This window comes from Xiphophorus couchianus, chromosome 3 (assembly GCF_001444195.1).
Source record: "Xiphophorus couchianus chromosome 3, X_couchianus-1.0, whole genome shotgun sequence".
Taxonomy (NCBI): Eukaryota; Metazoa; Chordata; class Actinopteri; order Cyprinodontiformes; family Poeciliidae; genus Xiphophorus; species Xiphophorus couchianus.
Window position 1 is genome coordinate 14,435,091 of NC_040230.1, and position 21,842 is coordinate 14,456,932.

Sequence of the window (21,842 nt, forward strand, 5' to 3'; positions counted from 1 at the left end):
GCTCTCCAGTGACTGTCAATTAATAGGTTTTATCTATTTAATTGTGCGTAATTTCTTTCAGGTGGGAAATACAAAAACATATAATTTGGAGCTAATTAGGTTAACTTTCTTATTGAAATAAAGCAGAAAGTCTTTAAAACAGGTGACAGGCGACACAAACCAGGCATAAATGGATGACAAGTCACATGAAAGAAATATTTGCGGGAAACTCAAGCGCACAAGAGCTCATATAAACAGACCGATCAAGCTGCACCTGGTTTTCTTAGAGAAGTGCCTCTACCTCTGCTTGTTAAAGCATTAAAGCAGATAAAGCAGCAGTAAGTTTGAAATTAGTGCGTGCGGTTTGAGTCTAACATATCTGTTTGTCACCTGGTGAAAACAACATTATGGTTGGTTATGAGGAGTGTGCCCGGTAGTCCTAATCATACATGTCCTGAGTGTAATGATAGACTGTGATCAGGCACGATCACCTGACTCACTGAGGAAGCCTGAAGACACGCAAATGTGTCTCCCGGCTTGGTTACAACACAAACTCTGCAGGTCTCGACTGAGACGGTGAGATCAGAAATCCTGTCTGCTTTAAAGTCGAAAGAGAAACAAGCATAGGTGCAGTCCAAGAGCTGCGTTTCCCATAAACCTGGAGCCTTATTTTGCAATTTTAAGATTAGGGATCCAGATCCAGACCCAAATTACATCAAATTTTCCCTGATTTATGCTCGTTTATGTAATCCTATCCCCAAGACAGACAGAAGATGCGAACAGTGTACCTCCTCTGAGGCTTGGCACAGAAACTGATCAGCATGAAATTGGTTACTGTTATGATCCGATCTAAACAGCGCCCACAGTTTTCCTTTTTGGACGTTTAGAGCCAAAACAGCCTCCACAAATCAAAGGGGAGGAGATGGATTTGAAATGAAGCAAAAGTAGATTAGTAGATGACTTAAACAGGAAATCATTAGTTATTGGTTAATGTTTTCAGTCTGCTTCTAATCACTCGTTGGTTGCAGCTTTCCGAATTTGAAGATTTGGGGGGAGAAGTTAGGAAGACAACGTAGCAGTTTCTACACACTAAATTTTAAATAAGGCAAAATTAGTATAAATACGGCACATTTTTCTGATTTTTATTGAGTGAAGCAACAAGAAAAAAAGTATTTTTTCACATCACAATTCTGCACAATTTGTTGTTGGTTTATCAAAGAAAATCCACAAAAATCAGCTGTATTTGTGGTTGTAACAAGACAATGTGAAAAAGTGAAAGGCGTGCAAATTATTCAATCACATCTACCATTATGCTCCTCTTTTAATGTTAACATTTTAACATTCAATGTTTGCATTTCTTCTAAAACTTCACATCAATTTTATTTCAATCTCATTTATAATCCAATTTAGATAAAACAGCTGCCTTGTTGCTTTCCAGTGCACAATGCTGTGTTATGAATCCAACAGAACCTCTTCCTTGACCGCTGAGCATGCTCACCTTCCCCTTATTAAAACCTCGTTTTGGTCCAGGCGGTGTCATGTCGAGTTCAGCTCAAGCCAAGATGACGGCGAGAGAACATTGACTTAATGAGATCTGAGGCGTACCCCCTACAGCCTCCACCACTTTCTGTGCATGTCTCCTAAGGCTCACAAATCCATCACTATTTGTGTATATTTTGCCCCCATTCATGCACACAGCCCCTCTGCTGTTCCTCCTCTACTCAAAATACATGTTTATGGGAAAATTACAGAATAATTTAGCAAGTTGATGCACATTTCCTAATTTGATGTAGAAAAACTTGTGATTTTGTCACATAACAGAGATTTTGGAGCCTCCTTGAATCATTTGAAGGTGGTTTAACTTGAAAATCAAAGTTCACCTGCTGCCTTGAAAATGTAATTTAAGTCAACAAGAAAATTGTTTTGGTTTTAACTCAGTTTTAAAGTTCATGAAGTTGATTTAACAACAAGAGATAAGTTGTTGCTCATTAATCTTGTACTGTGAGTTTTAACTTAATGCTGCAATTTATATAAAATAATTATTTCCTAATATGCAAGAAAAAAACTGCATTTCTGCCTTGTTTTCACTCACATTATCAAGTTATAACAACTACTTATTTTTATAAATATACTTTAAAATGATTTAAATTCTTGTTTCAAATTGCATGAACAAAATTTCTGATCTGATAATGAATATTATTAAACATCACAATGAACTCTGTTCAAAAACATTTAGTGTGAACAGGACATTATCCTCCATCTTTGTAAACTGCCAGTTGCATTAAAATAAACATTTGCCTTAATAACACAGAAGAGTCAGATCAATGTAACACACTTTCCTCTCACTCGCAGTGACACACAGGACACAAACATGCCGCTATGCATTCTGGGAAATAGTTCCCACTCCTGTCTTTTTCTTCTTTCAGTTTTTTAAGTGCTAACCTAAAAACTGTAGTTTATTCAACTCTCGGAGGTCTGACAAAAATAATAAAAAGTTAACACAACTTATTACTGTAAGTTTATTTTTCACAGACTCAAACATTTAGGTTCAAAATCTAAAACTCACTAAATTTATTTGAGTAGAAGATAGTAGACACAACTAAAGGTGCCTCAAATGTTTTACAGTGTTGGATCTAAGACCTCAAAATCTCAAGACTGAGGAAAAACATTTTGTAGTTAGCTGGGCCAAAAGAGAATTTTTAAAATTACTGACCAGATTTACTTCATTTTCTGCCTTAGAGATGTTCTTCAGCTGATTAAAGGCTAACTTTGTAATCGTCTTTATGTGTGTCTGGAGGTTCACGTCTGAGTCCATCACTGCACCCAGCCAGGTCACTCATTTCTAGATGTAGAAGCTAAAGATGTGTGCTGACTCTTTTGGTCCAAGAACAATAACTTCAGTTTTGTTTCTTGGCTGTCTGTCAGTTCTCTTACTGTGAATCACTGGTAACGTCGTCTCATTTCAATTTGCTTTGACATTCACTTTGAGTCGATAAATCTGCCATTTTCTGCAGCAGTTTCTCATAGTCCCCTGTGGAGACCAGAGGCATCCTGTGCTGGTTTAGCTACTAGGTCAGAAAATATAGTATGAATCCCTGAGCCCTTAAATCCTTAAATTGGATGTAATTCAGCTATGAGAACAAAGAGTATAACAGTAACTACTAAAGTTGGGTATGTAAAATGACTTTTCTAAAGGAAAAAACTATCAAAAGGCAAAACAGAGACAAGACTAGGAGAAGGTGAATTGTCCTGATAAGGCACCATTTATTTTTCTGCTTGAAATCTGCTAACACACTCCAGTTTCTTGTCATTCTTAAAATGAGGTGAAGATGAAGAATTGAGTCCGGTAAACCTTCAGGAATGTCTTTCTAGTGCAGGTTAAAGTTACACATTTGCCCCTGATGGTATCCGTCTTATTAGGTCATCCTGAACGCAACGTTTGCTCGATCATGCAGAGGCATTTACTGTTACTGACTCTGAGTAAATATTTACACTGGGGAGGAAGAGGAGGAGCTCATATAGTCACCAACACAGTGTGAAAGACTTCAGAAAGGAAAGGCTTCAAGCTGCTGTCTCCACTTTTAAATATGCCAGACAGAATCTTCTCAAATTCCACCTTTTTCTTCCTCTGACAGGATAACTTCTTCTCCTGTTACGCTCTTCACACACGTCTTTTCATCAAAACAAACTCGTCATCCCACTCTGTCTGATTTCACCGCCAACCATCCTTAATGTAACTTATGAAATCCCCACCAAATACTTTTTCTTCGCCCAGGCGCACACTCCCAAGGACTCATACCGACCAGCCCCCAGCTCCATTTCTTCATCCCTTCATCCATTCTGCAACAGATCCAGGGCAGCTTTTCTAAAAACAGAGCTCTCATTCACTGCAGCCTAACTGCGCCACTTCCTCTACCACCCTGCGCTTAGACTCATTCAAACACACACATGTTCACCTTTTGCCCTTCTCATTTCCTCTGTTCCTCTCTTAGTTCCCCAATGCAACAGCACAAAAAACACACCAACACACAATCATACTTGTGATGGGCCTCAGGCACGCCATGTTATGACAAACACACCTAACAGATAAAGGGATGTGTCACTTTCGGTCTAGCTCACCCCCTAAATTACTCACATACACACAGACATTGAACACATACAAGCCTGGGCGAAGTCCTGCAATCAGCACTTAAAACCTATTTGACAGAGATAAAAATTCAAGAGCCGTGCTGCAGGGGTAGATAGAGCTAACGCAGAGGCTAATGTAGGGTAAATATGTAACCCAATGAGTCAGGATCGGCCGTCACAGGACTGCTATTAGCCCTGCTGGCACACACAGGGGGAAACACTCTGCCAAAACACGAAACTGCCTTAAAGTGGGGGCAAGACGACCAGGGCAGGACGCAGAGAGAAAGACCGAAAGAACAAGAGGAGGGTTAAATGACGACAAGAGCGGATGCCAAATTATCTTCGCAGGGAAAAGCTAAGAGCTCTGAAGTGCCAACCTGGCTCCCACTTCAAGTATCTACTTCCACTTGATGAGAGAAAGCTGCAGATATGGTGCGTGAGAGAGAAATTGTGAAAGTGTGTCGGTGTGTTTAAAAACCAATGTTATCTTCTCTCCTTGCGCTCTCACTTAAAGCAGATCTGCAGCCAGTGGAAAAAATAACCCCCTCACATGTCGCTCTGGGTATTTTTGTCCCTCTGATATGGATCCCGTGTCTCTTTCTGGTGGGATACCTGCTCATCCATCATGCAGAAAATTAATCTTTATCAGACAGAGACGCAATTTATTTAGAGTGGCAACCTTCAAAAATCCCAAACCAGCCCTGTTAAGTACACTTTAATCTGGGGCTGTAATTGATTATTATTTTAATTATCAATTAATTGGATAAAAAAAATTTTGACCCATTCTGCAGATTTCCATTTTACCTCTTAGAAATACAGTAAAAATGCAAATAAACAAATAATTCAATTAAATTTTTAAATAAGAAAATACACATTTTATTGCGTAAAGTGGAATCATAAAGCATCCCTTTAATGAATTTGAACTGTAAGCAGAAATAAGGTCACAGGGTGAAAAAAAACGCCCCGAATCAAATGAACTCTGGAACCTTTGATGGTTTTTCCGAATGAAATTTCAGCAGCTGGAAGATCTTTTATGCTCCTCTTGAGGAGTTTTGGGTAAAACATATTTAGAGACAACGATGTTATTATCTTACATGTAAAATGTATATATATTTTGAACAGTTGTGGCTTGATTATTGCTCTGAATGTGTCAGAAAATCTGCCTTTTTTGAGTCTGTATATGCTAGTCGACAATTAATCAACTAATAAATAAGTTCATGATTATTTCAATAATCGATTCATCACAATTATTCTGATTAATCACTTCAGTCCTACTTTGTAGAAAATTCGGTCCGATTGTGGAGATGTAAATAAATCTGATGTGAACCAGAAATGTGAACTGTGTCCACCTACAAACCTCGGTCTTGGTTCGGTTTAAGTGAACTCTGCTGCGGTTTGAATGCATATGTGAATACAAGCGGAACAGAGATCGCTCTAAAAGCAGAAAGCGAACTATACCGCAAAACATTCTGGATAAATAAAGCCAAAACAAACATGTGAGTCTAGCGCTAATGGGAGAAACTTCTCATGGTCTTTTACCAGGGACAAAGAAAAAATCCTAGAACTGCTCAAATCTGACGCAACTACATTTTTGTTTACATTTTCTGGGGTTTATGTGTTGTTTTCCTCAGTGGTTGTTGGTGCAGCGCCACCACAGGCAAGGAGGTGAACAGTTTTTTCAGCCACTTTGGAAAGCGAACGGCACCAGCTGGAAATGAAAGTTTGAGTCAGTTGAAAGTCAATTAAAATATCTTTAGTCTCACTATCTGCATTTGTGTCTTTAATGGAGGACAACTTTAAAGGAAACAGTTTGCTTTAAACAGCTTTGAAACACTGATGAAAGGAACTGATAGTACTCAACACAAACTACATCTGGTACGGACAAACGGACGGATGGATGGATGGATGGATGGATGGATGGATGGATGGATGGACTTCCACTTCAGTAACACATGTAGGACAAAAACAGGAGCTGTAGCACGAGTTTGGTCTGTTTTTACAGGATGCAATATTAGATTATAACACCTCATATATTCCCGTCTAATCAGCTGGAAACAGATGGTTCAACATCAATCTGGACAATTTCATACACAAAGAAATTAATTAAAAGCCCAAAAGACAGAAATCTGCTTCCAATTTTGACGAGGTGAGAGATTGTTAAAAGAAATACAAAAATCCCATTTGGATGCAGACCCAGAAAATGTGAATAAGCAACTTACTGCATTTTATGAAATAGAAGGAGTGAAAAATGTTGGAAAGTTGATTTGCTCTCTGTTATACTGAGTAATCAGCAGAAAACCAGCAGCCAGCTTTCAAATCAATGCAGTAAATAAAGAAAGTGCCTCTGAAATTCAGCTAAGACAGCACGCGCTACTAAAATAAATCCACTCGGTTATTTTGTATTACATGTAAAAGGTCCTTGTTGTGATGTTTGAGAAATGACTGTTCCTTACTGTTTCTTTTTCCCTCTATGGGTTGATTTTCTTTGAAATCCTACTTGTTCCATCTGTAAACAATCAGTACTGAACCTGTGCCACAGCTTTTTGGGGGCCCTAAAAAATTTCAAATAGAGAGGATATATTTCTTCTCTTCCCTAAGAAAAGTCCTGGCTTAGGTCCTAAATGGGTTGTTTAGTGTGAACCGAAGACACATTTTTTCACTCTCTGGACAATAAAAGTCTCAACATATTCTATATTATATTCCGTCTTGGTGGTCTTTTCTAACATGAGGCAGCTGCCCCAAAATAATAAAACAGTTTAAGCAGAAATATGAAATAACACAAAGATAACTAGACATTGAACATATTTCTCTCCTACATTGTGAACAACACTGCCCTTTGTACAAAAAATATATAAAATACGGTTAAGAAATGGTAACAAAGACAACAAACTGTATGAAAATCTGTGAAGATCCTCCAGGCATGGTACTCCTTGGTTAATAAAGTTCAGTTCCATGCACAACACAGAAATTGGATACTTATCAGTGACTCGCTGTTTTGGACTCAGAATCCAGATTGAGGTTTCTGTCTTGTGTCCTCACATTTCTTGGCACAGTGGCGTTTCTCACATGAATGACACCCTGGGTGAACCTTTCCTCCTGTCTGCCTCCCCAACCAATTAAAATGCAAGAAATTATCTGAGATTTAAGCTGATATGCAGTGCAGTTCAACAGAAAGTAAATAACTTAATCGCCCTTTTTCCCAGCTGGAAGAGATGTCTTCTCAAACCCCCGTCAGTCGTGTCAGCTCACTCTGGTTCTGCTGGAGGGTTCTTCCTGTCAAAGGGGAGTTTTTTCTCTCCACTTTTGCTGCATGCACGCTCAGTATGAGGGATTGCCGTAAAGTCAACGACACAACGCAAGCGATTGTCGCTACATGTCGACTTGCAGTGAATGCTGTAATTCAATGATTCGATGCAGTTTGCTGGGTTTCCTCAAATAGAAATGTGTTAATTTACTTTTAATAATTAATTGAGCATACTGTACAATTTGATAACAAGAATCAGTAGCAATTCTTTGTGTAGTTTCTAGAGACAACATTTGTTGTGAATTGGTAATATATAGACCAACTGAATTGAAGGTAAGTTAAATTCTGTTATCTGGTTCTTTTGTGCCCCCTTTCTGATGCACATGCCGCCCTGGAAAACTGCCTGCAAAACTCAAATAAAAAACTGCTGCTGAGTAAAGATTTGTAAAAAAAATCTTTTTTTTTTTTTTTTTTTGCAACATTGCTATTAAAATGTTTGAAAAAGCCCATAATTTAGCTTGAGAACATTTATTCAATAAAGGAAAAAAGATACTGTGAATAGAAAATCACAGGAGCGTTTCTTTTCTGAAGCTTTTAAGCTGTAAGGAATCAGCCAGACCTACCTGTGAGAAGCACCTGCGGTACTCCTTCTCCGGCCCCGAGCACCTGAGCAGCCGAGGAGCGTCGCCTCCACCGTGCCTGTTGGCCTCCGCTCCCAGGTGGGAAGACGTGTGCGGGTGCTGTAAGGGGAAGATGCTGCCGGCGGGTGGGGCTTGGGGCCCGAAGCCCGGGTGGGGTTCCCTCTCTGTGTGAGCCAGGTTGGGGCGGTGGAGAGGAGAGGTGAAAAGAGAAGAGCTGCCCGGAGAGCGAGGGTGAGACTGAGGAGGAGGAGGAGCGGTGACGGAGTTCCAGTCAAAACGCTGGCGATTAACGAGGACGGGTAAGGAGCGCGAGGAGTGTTGGGGTGGGACTCTGTTCCTCCTGTGCTCAGAATGAGACGTCCGGCCTGCGTGTTGGCGTGGTCTTCCTGTTGGAATGGGTTCCTCCTCAGGAGCTTCGCTGATCTTCTGCTCTCCATTCTCCTCCTCTGCTGTCTCTGCCTCTCTGTCGACCTCCCTCCCTGCCTCCTCCTCTGTCTGGGTGTCATCGTTAGTGACGGTCAGCCCGGGGGCTTCGTCGGTGCCGTTAGCAGTGTGCCGAGCTTGACGGTTGGTTCGATGCAGAGGCAGGGAGAAGGGAACCTTCCCGTACCCAAACTGACCCGGACGGACGCTGGAAGCCCTGCAAAACAAATTTAAAAGGGGGAAAAACTCACCAGGGGGTTATTCAGGAAGAAATTATGAAGTCAAAGTCAGAGAGAAAACAGTTAGATGGGATGAGCTGAATATAAACAACATGCAACCAGTGGGATGTAGCGAGAGAGCAGAGGGATGCAGCGCCTGTGTAAATGATAAAAAACAGATATAATGATGTAATTACAGCGCATATACCAGAGGCAGACATGGGCACAATTCCATCCTACATTACAAAACCCTCCACTGTGAAAACAATCGAAACCTCAGTGCATCCCCAAGAACACGCTGCACCCTGGGAAATTAATCCCACAGATCACTTCGATCTTGTATTTTGTGATGAGATACAAATCTTCTCTTTGTCTGGGAACAATGGGGCGGCTACTGTTTGTCCCAAACAAACCACTGTTGCTACAGCCAGCTAAGCAAAACTCACTTCCTTTTTGTGTCTTTTTCCATGAATCTCAGGGGGATGAAGAAAACAAGATTTCCACTAAACCAGTGGAACGATTAGTACTGCAAGTTTCAGGGTTAGCATAGAAAATGTCTATTTCAGAGTATTTTATGATAGAACAAAAATACATATAGAGATCGCTAATTTACAGAATACATTTTTAACCATCACTGATTTCAACAAATTGTTGTTTCCGTAATTTTGTAAAAAAAAAATAAAAAATAGGACACGCTAGTATATTTCAAACATATTTTTCAATTACTTTTAATAATTCTGGCTTACAGTGAATGAAAATTGTTCAGCTTCTCCAACCACACTTTTTCCTTCCGCTCAACTTTCCACTAATATCTATGAATACAGAAATCTTAACAACTTCTAACCATAAAAATTAAAATGAACAGAAACACAAACTTGAAATGCATAAATCTTTGTGTAAGGACATTTCATTTTGATAACCTATGATTATATTAACATGTATTCTCTATCTTTTTCTATAACTGACTAATCACAACATAAGCTGCAGCATTTGTTAATAATAAACTAGGAAAGTGAAGAGAAAGTCATTTTAAAAAACTCTTTTATGCCTAAAGAATTCATAGGTCAAAGTTAAGAGGAAAATCAGCTGCTGGACTAAAAAGAGTTAAAAATGTAGCCCAAAGCCCAAACATTAAAAAACTTCTAGAAAACCTCAAGTAATTTTGAACAAAGCCACTTTCAAATATTACAAAAAAGTCTAATTGGGAACAAAATTAAAAAAATCAAGTCCTTGATATTTATTCAGCATCGATTTTAACTTAAAGCTACCAAACAAAAAAAAAAAACAAGTTACCAAGTAACACCCCAAACTGTCTTTGAAAATTATTTCCTGCTCATCAACAGTGAATTGCTGATTTTCAAGAGGCTGGAGCTGCTTTATAGTTTTAAATCAATGACTGAAATGCAGGGCTGCACGGTGGAACAGTGGTTATCACTGATGCCTTGCAGCAAGAAGGTTGTGGGTTTGAATCATTCAGGTATTCCTGAATGAAGTCTGCATGTTTGGGTACTCTGGCTTTTACAGTCCAAAAACATGACTGTCAGGCTAATTGGTTGATCTGTTTCGAATTAAAATTGCTCTAAGCGCTACTTTAATTTTGTTACTAAACACCTGATCTTAAAAAGTCCTGACATGAGACTTGAGAAACAAAGCCTCGTTTTTCTCGTGTTTGTCACAGAAAACAAGCATAAAAAGTCTTTCAGCTGCTGAAATCTCATTTGGCAAAACCGTCAAAGGTTCCAGAGTTCATTTGCTTCAGGGAGTTTTTTCACCCTTTGACCTTATTTCTGCTTACAGGCATCACGCTAATCAGTAATGGTGAGTTAGGTCACAAGTGGAAAAACAAAAGAAAATCACAGCTTTCAGGAATGTTGGATTATTTCAAATCTCCGGTCTCACTCACCTCCTCGGAGGCAAACCTTCCCGACTGGTGGGGATGGAGCGCCTGTTCCCGCCTCCCGCAGCCCTCGCTGCTCCTGGATTGGTCGGCCTCCTGAAGGTGCGTGCGGGCTGCTGGTTGTACCGCTGTGAGTTCATGTGATAGGGGGGTCGGTAAGCAGGCTCTTGACCAGAGGGGGACACTTCAGGATGATAAAAGGGCGGCGACTGATTGCTTTGAACAGGAGGCCCTTCTCCTCCTGTGTTTCTATATAGCGGCAATCCAGGGTTATGACTCCTGGAGACTGATGGGGAGTGATAAGATGGGTGTTGCCCGGGGTAATGAGAGGGATAGTAAGGATTTCCAGGTGATATAGCAGGTCCTCTGACACTCCCGGGATAATAACCTGCCCAGTTTGGTGGAGCGAAGGAGAGAGGAGCGGTCTGCGGACGCGGAGGAGGGGGTAAGCACTTCCTGGTCCTGTGAGACACACCCACTCCACAGGTTTGAGAGCATTCTGACCACTCCCCCCACCCAGACCACACGCCGTCAACAGGCTCCGCCTCAAAAACCTGCCTGGACCTTCGACCTGCCTCCTGAGAGACGAAAACACAACGAAACATCAAATTTTGATGAATGTCTTACAACTTACAAGCAGTTAAATCAGCTCAACCTTTCAATCATGTAGCACATCTACTGAATCTCCACTTTATGATGAATTCAGAAAGCAATGCTGTGCAGAAATATTTAATAGTTCCCACAAGTCTGAATCAGACGTGATCCACGCCATCTTAGTAGGCAAGTGCATGTGCAATGCATAGCGGCTTTCAAGCAATAAGCCAACATGAAATGTCAAATAACTGCAAAAGGTAAAACAATGCATTTATTTCTTTATTGTTTATCAAAAATCTGAAAAGCCTGGTATGAATTTGTATTCAAATATTACACATTATGACACATAAAACATTTTTTTGTAGCTCAAACCCTTTACTCATACATTAATTTAACCACCATTTTGTTTTTGTAGCGACGTTTTTAATTGTTTTATTTTGATTTTTGTTGGTTTTTCCATTGCTTCATCAACTCTTATTAAATGTGCACAATGAACAAATTTAATTTGAGGTTTGTCCACATGTAGTATTCAACAACAACACGACTAAGGAAACAATTTATAACCAGCTGCTTTTTTAAAAAAAGCTTATAAAACAAACTATCGGTAAAGGTTAGCATTACATTAAAAAATAACCTCATTTTCAAAGTGCCCTACATCTCAGCAGATGGCCTTAAAAATAAACCTTAAAAAGTACTAAAAACTGAAAAGTTTGGCACTATTTAAGAGGAAATAATCCCCAATGAAAAAAACCTCTTCACAGTTTACCAATGATCCCAAGATTTTCCTTCCTCTGAGTCCAAACTGTAAATCCTGAACTCTTCATCGCTTGGGCTTAAAAGCGTCTTAGCCACCTGCCAGCAGCAGTTTAAGAGCCGTCAGATAAATCCACAGCAGTTTGTGTTCACTAAAGTCACCCACAGCAGGACCAACAAGACCACGGCGCTGTGTTTGTGTACATGTAAGTGTGAGTGCCTGTATGTGCGAGCCAGCTGGTGTCTTTGATGTTCTCCTCTGTGGTTTTAGATAAATGTTTCTCCTCTCATTTCATAACTGAGCTGCTGGCCTGGTTGGCAGCGAGGCAAACATACGAGCTGAACAAAAGTTGCCATTGAGCAGGCACCAATCTGTGCCCCGCTTCCCTCTGTCTTTTATTTACCAGTGCTTAAATGCGTGCGCGTGCATGAGCGGAAAAGTGCAGGTAAATATGCTGTGCTTAAATGTTTGCGGACGGGTGAGTGGGGACAAGTGTGGGCGGCAAAAATTTCCCACCACATTAATAAGAGTTTTTGTCTGTGGTGGAAACGGTGGGAGGCTGGGAGAAAAGCAAGGAGAAAGGGTGATGGAGGTTTGCTTGCTGGGGTTGAATGTGTGTGCTGCTCTGTCGTTAATGAGTGCCATCAAACACACAGCTGCCACATAACTGGAAGTATTAATGAGCTGCAAGCAGTGACCCCTGCAGCAGCCACCGCTGACCTCTGGAGCTACTGGTTAAACTCCTGCCGCACTGTACAAGCAGACCTGATGGACTCTGGCGCAATAAAAACCTGCCGACTTTCTTCTTCTCAGTTGTGAAAATGTAATTTTAACTTCACAGATCTGGCTGCAGGTGTGCAGGGATCTGGTGGATGGAGACTAAGCAAAGTTGAAACTGAAAATCCGTGCAGATATTTGCGAAAAACCTTTAAAGTGACCATAAATGTAATAATAAGTAAGCTAAAAAAGTTCTTCTGTCTTCTTCTGAGGTGTACAAATGCTGCTTTAATATAAGGTGGAAATTTAATTCAAGTTTAATTTGTTTCAGTTCAGTTTATTTATGCACCATCAATTCAAATCTTTACTTATTTCAGGACACAGAGCAAGGAAGCAAACAGTAACCCTTTAAATTCACATTTTCATTTACTCAGCTTGTCACAAATAAAACAACTAAAATATATACGTTACAAACCTTTTGACCGTATATATTTTTGAACTTTTGAACGCTAAAACCTTTTGAACTTCCACACTATCTGTTATATTACAAACACAAACGTTATTGTGAAAGACCAAAACAACGTTGTATGATTATGAAGTAGACAAAAAATGAGACATGGTTTTTACATTTTCTTTACAAATAAAAATCTAAAAAGTGATTTTGATACACATACATGAAAAGCAGCACAACAAAAGGTCTGCAAAAGTCAACTAATTAGTAAAGAGTCTAGATCACTGTTCTACCCATTAACAAATCATCTAATCCATGTGGAGCAGTCTTGTTTGCAGTAAATTTATGGAAGAAGGCGCTCTGTTCAAATAAAACCAAAACTGAAACTTTCGTTTCTCCTTCCAGCGGGACAACACCCTTGGGCATAGAGACAGACAGAGATATGCTTTGGTTTAGACCAAAGCATATTTATGGCCCAGTCAAAGTACAGACCCAACTCTAATTTGGCAAGACTTGAAAATCAGTGGTGCTCTCTATCCAGTCAGTTCAGTTTGAGATGTTTTCCAAAGAAGAAAGAGCAAAGGTTTCAGGCTCTGGTAAAGACATATTGACTTAATTTGCAAATCAACACAACACTTTTAATTGCAGAGAAAAAGACACAATGTGCCCGTTTCTTTTCACTCTTAATTTTGCACTGCTTTCTGCTGATCTCGCACATAAAAAAAATCCACTAAAAAATGTTTTGGATTGTGGATTTAATGTGACAGAAACATTGAAGGGGTAAAAATTATTTTGTGATGCACTGAAAGTGCTACATCGATTTTAAAGTCATTTACTCGGAGTAAACTTATGAATGAACACGGTGGTCACTCCGACTCAAAACAAGGAGGGCTGGAGTTTGCATGTTTGGATTTGGGGAGCACCATAAAAACTCAGTTTTTACTGTTTCTATGGCTTCCCTCACAGCTCAAATCACTTTAAATGTTCATTTTACCTCGAAACTCTTTCTGTATATCACAATATGATCCAAAAGTCACTGTAGCCTTTAAAGACGTGCACTTAAAGACTGCAGATTACTGCAAATAAAGCATTTTTGATTGCATTTTTTTTTATATTATACTCTTGTTTTTTCAGTGTATTTGGAATCATACTTTATGCCCACTGGAAAAATCCAAATCTGTCCTTTGACTCTTGTCCCCTTTTCACCTCACTGTTGTGACAAAGTTGTTGTTTTTTTTTTTTTTTTTGCTGACACAACTGGATGACCTAATGACTCACCTTCCTCTTGGCAGACCTGATGGTCAATGAGGTCGTGACCACCACAAAGCCCCACAGCGCGCAAAGCCTGGGGGAGAAAAGAGGGTGAGAGATGAGGCAGACATGCACAGGATTTAAAACAACAGCAGGCTGAATAAGGACCTTCATGAGGCCCAGAGTTGTTCCATGACATAAACGCGAAATCACGGTGAAGCTCACAGAAGCTTTCTTTATTCCCTCTCAGCGTTCGTCGGAGGACGTTTATGTACAGGGAACGTCTCATGTTATCGCATGTTCCAGTGACCTGTGTTTACTGTGGAAACCAATTATGCCACTTTGTTTCCCTCTACAGGTGGTGAGTGGGCTGGTGGAGCGGTGGACAAGAGTTTCTTTTTCTCTCTGGAAGTTCACGGGCAAACATCCCGACATCAATCTGGGAAATCCAAGGAGGCGTTAACAAACAAACGGAGTTTAAACAGCAAGCAAGTTTTTCTTTGGAATGCCTCTCCCAGGGACTGCACACACCCTGAGGATGTGGTTCAACACACACACACGCACGCGCACCCCCTCAGCAACCACACTCATAGCTCAGTGGTGCAATCAGTCTGTAAAATTCATTTTGAGCAGCAAGGTTTTTACTCTTTCTGGAGGGTTACAGCGCCTTGCAAAACTATTCTCATCCCTTGTGATAGATCAACATGAAGTAGATCGTATCAGCGAAGGGGAAAAAACTCAAACAAGCCTCCTCCTTCCTGCTGAAGGAAAGCACACTCCGCACCATGATGCGACCATCACCATGCTTCACCATGGAAACATAGCAGTTTGCATTTAGGTTAAAAACTCTTATTTGGTCTCATCTGACCAGAGCACATTATTCCAGATGTTGCTGTCTCCTCCCACATGGCTTGCGACAAATTGCACAATTTGACTTGTGATTCTTGCAGAATAAAAATTACAGATTTTGCAGCATCTTTTTCAAAAAAAGTTGTGGTTTATAAATTTTTCAGGTTTATTTTTGCAATAAGATGGTATTGCAAAAAAGTTTAAATAGCTGCACACAACCTTCCTAAAATGAGGATTTCAACAGTTAATATCTAAAGTGCAAATGATACTTTTAGATACCTCCTTGGAATAGCACGCATAATACAAATAAACTCATGTTTTGAGGAGACGTCAAAGTGCAGAAGAAAAACACACACAAATGGTGCAGAATATCTCAAAATCTTTTTTGCAAAACAACAAAAATATGAAACAGAAAGCTGAATTAAGGCAACTGGTCAAGATTTAACTGGGTTGCAGTGATTAGCCTGTCAGTTTAGGTGTAGGGCCATGTCTGGGTATGTTTAACACTTGTGTGTTATGCTTCTAAGTTTTGTATAATTAGACACAGACATCATATGTGAGCAAGTCTTGCCACAGATTCTCAATTAGATTTAGATCTGGGCTTTGACTGGGCCAGTCTAATCCTTGAATGATGTTCTAAGCATTCCCATTGCAGCTTTAAGTTGCCCCAGTCTAAAGTCTTTCTCAGCCTCTCACAAGCTTTTCCTTCCAGGGTGTTTCCGTATTTAGCTCCATCTGAACCTCAGCTATCCTGACCTGCTGAAGAAACACATCTACACAACATAATACTGCCACCACCTTGTCTCACAATGGGAATGGTGATTACATCAGCTGTTCAAAGCTTGGGATATTGTTTTATAAACAAACCCTGATTTCTCTATAACTTTACATATGATGCCTTTGCAGAGCTACATTTCTACTAGAGTTATGAAAACTTTTGCAAGGCACAGCAACTTCATATGGGCTCAAATTTTGGGGTATGAGTGACAAAAACAGCTTTTAGGGTTTTAATTTAGCTATAAAAGTAGGATAATTTCATATACATACACTTGTTTCAGTCAGAAGGCAACCTATAATGATTTAACAAGCTCCAAAACATCGAGACAAGTGCAGTGCAGCTAGACGAACTGGACGGTAGTCAGAAAATGAACCCCAAATAACTGGGTTTAGATAGACGCTGCAGCGCTCACCAAGCGAGGGAGAGCCGAACCATGGCCGCAATCAGCAGTCCGCAAGCCACATGTAGGCAAAGTAATCGGTCCTTTCTTCCCAATGTGGTGCACCGCCGCGGTCTCTGGAAACTTCCCCACACCACACAATTACCCCCGGAAAAAAACCCTCACAGAGGTCCCGCACAGAGCCCGGCAGCCACACAACAGAGCCGCTCAGGCCGAAGTAATGACCCCCTACCGGGCTCCACGTTTCCCCGCACGGCCGCTACAGTGGCACATTGTAGAATAAACCCCGAGCAAAGAGAGAGAGAGAGAGAGGGGGAAAGATTTACATCAGAGGGAAACCTCAGGGACAAAAAAAATCCGCCCTGAGGAGAAGCAGGGAGCTCCTGCCTAAAAAGTACGCGCCTGTGGGTAAAGACCTATGCGACTCTGCGCCCTGTGCGCAACATGTAGGCGTCGTGCGTAAAACCAAAAGCCAGAATATAAAAGTTTTGAAAACACCTCCACCACGATCAGCTTTAAAGGATGCAAACATGTGTCGGAGTGAGCAGCAGCAGCAGCAACAGCTGGAGAAGTCCAAGTTTTACCTGAACAGGGAACCGAACTGCATACTCCAGCGGTCTCTCTTCTGACCCACAGGTTATCGACTGGGTGTCCAGATTAAAGGTCCGGTTCGGTCCTGGAGGACATGTGATGAAGTTCCAGTCAGGGTTTCTTCTGCTCTCAGACTTTCTGTCCCCTTCCCTCTGTCACAGTCACTCCCCGTGATTTCTACCGAGTGGGAAGGGTTGAGCTCTCTCTCTCTCTCTCTTTCTCTCTCTCTCTCTTTCTCTGCTGATCCAGTTCAATCTACAATTTTTTGCGGATCTTTATAAAACTAGTGACGCTTGGACAGATTACACAACTCTCCCTGCACTCTCTCCCACTTCCATACACTCACTCTCAAACTGCGTCTTGACAGAGTGACCATGCAACGCCTTGCAGAAGTATTCATACCTCTTGGACGGGTGGGCGATATGGATTTTAAAACGATACACGTGTAACTTTTTTTTTAGTAACTGTATGACTGTGTGTCGCAGCCATTATAGTCCTACAAACACAAATATGACTTTCCGTTTGTAATGTGTTTCTTTAGGACACCAGTCAAGTGAAGAAGTGTGATTTGTATCCCTTAACTAGAGATGGTAAATGTAATTTAAAATTTATTGGGATTTATTATTGCTTTCATTGAACAAACAGTGGAGAAAATAGAAAACTATCAACATTTTGACAAAAAGGACAGTTTAATTGGCATCTATGGTGACAAAGATAAATCAAAATTGTTATCAAAAGAAGAAATTTATCGCAATAAATGATAAACAATACCATAAAAACCCATCTCTATTTGGATACATGTATTTTATTGAGATTTAATGTGATGAAACAACAGATAATAGTGCATTATTGTGAAGTGCAAATAAAAATTCATCCCGTCTATTATTATTTCTATTTTACAAATAGAAATCTGAAAAGTGCAGAGTGCATTGGTATTCAGCTCCCTTTACTATGATGCGTCTAAATAAAATTAGTAAGTGGAGTGTTGTGTCAGAGTTTTGTTAGAAAACACTAGTGAGCAAAAAGCATCATGAAGGTCAAGAGTAAAGTTGTGGAAAAGTTTAAAGTAGAGTTATATTATGAAACAATACCGGATGTCTTGTGGAACTCGGTTCAATTCATCATCTAAAAATGTGAAAAGTTTGTCACAGCTGCAAAACTACCAAAATACAGCTATGGACCCAAACCTGAAGCTAATGAGAGAATAAGTCAAAGAAGCAGGCAGGCCTGTTGTCAATGTGACAGGGGAATCTGTCACTATGACAACAGACAACTTGCCACAAGACAAGTAGGAAAAAAACACAGACATATGAAAGAAGGAGTTCAGGTTAAATGAGCTATAAAACACCTTATGTGGTGGAAAACGTCTTATTTCATGGGACACGATGGTGGTGGTAGCATGGTATGGGGTGCTTTGCTTCTGTAAGGATTAAGGAAGCTTGTCTGAGTTGTTGGGAAGATAGGTGAAGCTAAATAGAAGACACTTAGCTAAATATACTCTTATTTTTGCTCCTTTCAGCTATTATAACAGTGTAAGATTTTGACGTGTTTTTTATAATTAGGTTATGCTTTCCAATACTTTGGCAAATTTCAATAAAGATTGTTTAAAGAAAAAGTAAGGAGTGACTGAAACAAAGGAGCCAGAGGAGATGATTACTGGGATCAGGATTAGGTAGAAAGTGGAAAATCAGGGAGCTAACAAGAAGCTTTGTAATAATAATAATGAACACTGGGATGATTAATATAAACTAAAAATAAACAGGACACACTCACTGCAGTGAAACATAGATCTGTAAAGTTTTGGATTGGGAGGCTGAATATGAATATATGCCACTTTTTTTCTGAATTATGCACCGATTTGTGTTTGTTTATCCAAAAATCTTGATAAACTGCACCAAAATCTGTGGGTGGACTGTGACAAAATGTGAAAAAAATAAAAAAAAGTTCAAGGGGTTTGAATAGTTTTGCAAAGCTTTCTAACTCTCACAGCTGCTTTCTCGTTACACAGCCCATCATCATAATGAGCCGTTGTGCTGGTCACACCGATCAGGAGGAATGATCCACTTTCCATCAGAAACAAACAATATTCTGGCAGCAGCTGCAGCCAAGACTCTCTCTGGGACAAGTACAAAGGATTACGAGCTGAACATCACCAGATACATGAATACTCATCATTTTTATTTTACAGTAAATGAATGAAATATATCTGTTGGCTCAACAGAAAAATTTTTTACACGATACAAATTAGCTTGTGTGGTTTTTTTCCTTTCTTTGCTGTTTAATCCCGTTTGAACCCCAGAAAGCAGACATGCTCCAGCAATTTGGAGCCAAGATAAGGGCACCCAGGAGAGAAGCCACTTCTGAGACTGCATTATGAGTGTGTACATGTAGATGTGTGTGTTTGCGGGCTGGGAACTCCTCTCGGCTTTGGTCTGAACCAGATGTGAGCCAACTTGTTTACTCTGTATGAAGATAGAGATGCGGGGAGATTTACAGTAACTGGCTTTTTGAAACACAGAACAGGCAGCGAAGGGGAGGAGAGTAAAATGGGTGGAGATGAGAAGATTGACAGCTGAGCCTTAAAGGCTTTACTCAAAGTCTCAGGAACTGGTTGATGTTTCAAACTAATATAATTTAACTAGAAACCATTTTATTACGGAAAAGGTGCAGTGTCTTTCAGACCTCAAATAATGCAAAGAAAACAAGTTCATATTCATTTAGAAACAACAATACTGATGTTTTAACTCAGGAATAGTTCAGAAATCAATATTTGGTGGAATAACCAGGAGGTTTTCAACGGGGTTCAGTGCAGTGGAGTCTCTTAATGTTTTCCAGAGCTTTATATAAGAACCAATCACCATTGGAAGTCACCTAATTACCAAAGTATGACCAGCTGTGTGTAAGGTAATCTCAGTTTAAATACAGGAGGGAAATGATTAGGCAAGCCATGCTAACTCTAGAGGAGCTGCAGAGATCAGCCGCTCAGGTGGGAGACTCTATCTATGTGACAATCATGCACTCCAAAAATCTGATCTTCATGGAAGAAAGGTAAATAAAGTCCTGTTCTCAGTTTCCCACAAGCCATGTGGGGACAGAGTAAAGGTGCTCTGGGTAGATGGGACCAATGTTAAGCTTTCACATATAGATGGGAAATGTCCAGAGTTTGAAAATTAATACAGCACATCTCCTTAAGTACATCATCCCCACTGAGAAGCTGTGGGGATGCTTTTCTTCAGAAAGAGCAGGGAAGAGACTTGATAGGAAGATCTGTACATTTATTTATGACTTTGTGTTGGTCCACCACAAAAATGGAATAACAACATAGTGAAGTTTGTGGACGTAAATGGGACTTTGCACACTTTCTAACTGGAGAAAAATCTGGTGTATATTATACGTTGTAGAATAACAAAGTTGCTTTATTTTTCATGTGGTGATTTTTCATAAACAAGCCAGAAAATCTATTCCTTGCTCTCATGAAAATGGAATATCTGAAGTATTTTATAAAATGTATGTGCCGCATATTTGTCCGAATCTGGTTTTCGTTATTGTGTCTTTAATCTTTTAAGTCTGTTTGTGCTGCAGCATAGCTGGATGGCACATTAATAAAAACAAAACAAACGTCACTGTTGGCTCTTTAAGTAAAGAAAATGCTGGAGAGCTCGCATGATTTAACACCGTGAGAGGAGGAGTTTTCAGTCAATCAGACACAAAGCGGTGCGTGAGAAGACAGCAAAACAGAAGAGAAACAAATAACGGCAGGAAGGGAAGGAGCTTTAAAAGTTAGGATACAGCTTACATCTAATTAGGCATGATTTGGCAAAATAAACAAGCATCTGAAGCACAATTTCAAAAGTGTCATATTCCCAAATGCAATCCCAAAATTACAGATTGATTCAGACTCAAACTCACAGAATCAGGTTAATTTATGAGCTAATTCTGAAGTTTAGCGACAAATATTTACTAAAAATGCACCGTAAATGTTTGTGAAGTGGTTTTCCTTTGGTCTATGTTTGCTCCAGGAGGGAGAAGAGTCAGAGTATACAAAAAATGACAGATCACAGAGAACAGCATGTTCCTACTGAACATATGTATGGAAGTACATGTATAATCACAGGCTAGAGGTCTTCTTCAGGGCACAACACAACCATTCTACTAATTGTGCTCCAATTTATGATATGAATGTAAAAGGATATGCCTTAGCACTGGGGAAAGTGCTGATTTCTAATCAGTATGTGCAACATGTGGAAAAGATCCTAACATGGATAATAACTTTTTAAAATCAGCAAAGAGTCCTCAATATCTCTTATAAACAGATAGAGGTCATTGTCAACATCTGTTCACTTATTTGAGATTTGTGACAACATATCCAGGAGGGAACCCCAGAAATCCCTTTCCTTAGTGACATCCTCCATCTTGTTTGGGGTGTCCCAAGGCATTCCCAGGCCAGATGGGATAAATAATCCCTCCAGCAGGTTTCTGGGTCTTTTCTTGGGTCTCTTTCCAGTGGGATGTGCCTGAAAAACCTCCAAAAAGGGAGGCGGCCAGGAACCATCCAGATCAGATGCCTGAATCACCTCAACTGACTCCTTTTGATGCGGAAAAGCAGCGGCTCTACTTCAAGCTCCTCCAAAAGACCGAGCTCCTCACACTTTCTCTAACGATAAGTACAGCGGCATATGTTTGCACATGTCATAACAGTTGGTATGAGACAGATGATCTGTAAAAGATTTTTAGCTCCTCTGCCTTCTCTCAGTGTTTCCAGTGCCAACTATAGTCAACTAGTCAATTATGCTAGTCTCTCCTCTTCCTCTCTGCTATGCTGCAGTTGGTAGAACCTGTTGTGAATGCTAAGGCTAGTTAGCATGGCCACCGATGATGGTTGATAAATAGTTTTCTTGTAATGGTAAGCTGTTTCTCCACCAGTAGC

General features: G+C 40.2%; 1 protein-coding gene across 1 annotated transcript in view; it reads right to left on the minus strand.

The window, feature by feature from the left end:
* adamtsl4 (ADAMTS-like 4) overlaps positions 1–17,227 on the minus strand; it is a 46,001-nt gene extending 28,774 nt beyond the window's left edge. The window contains exons 1-4 of the mRNA XM_028011589.1: positions 16,909–17,227; positions 14,325–14,391; positions 10,537–11,108; positions 7,975–8,632 (exon numbers count right to left, since the gene is read on the minus strand). Of these exons, the coding sequence (XP_027867390.1) occupies positions 7,975–8,632; positions 10,537–11,108; positions 14,325–14,391; positions 16,909–16,931 (1,320 nt within the window). The 5' untranslated portion in view covers positions 16,932–17,227. The remainder of the gene's footprint in view (positions 1–7,974; positions 8,633–10,536; positions 11,109–14,324; positions 14,392–16,908) is intronic.
* Positions 17,228–21,842: the final 4,615 nt, after the last annotated feature.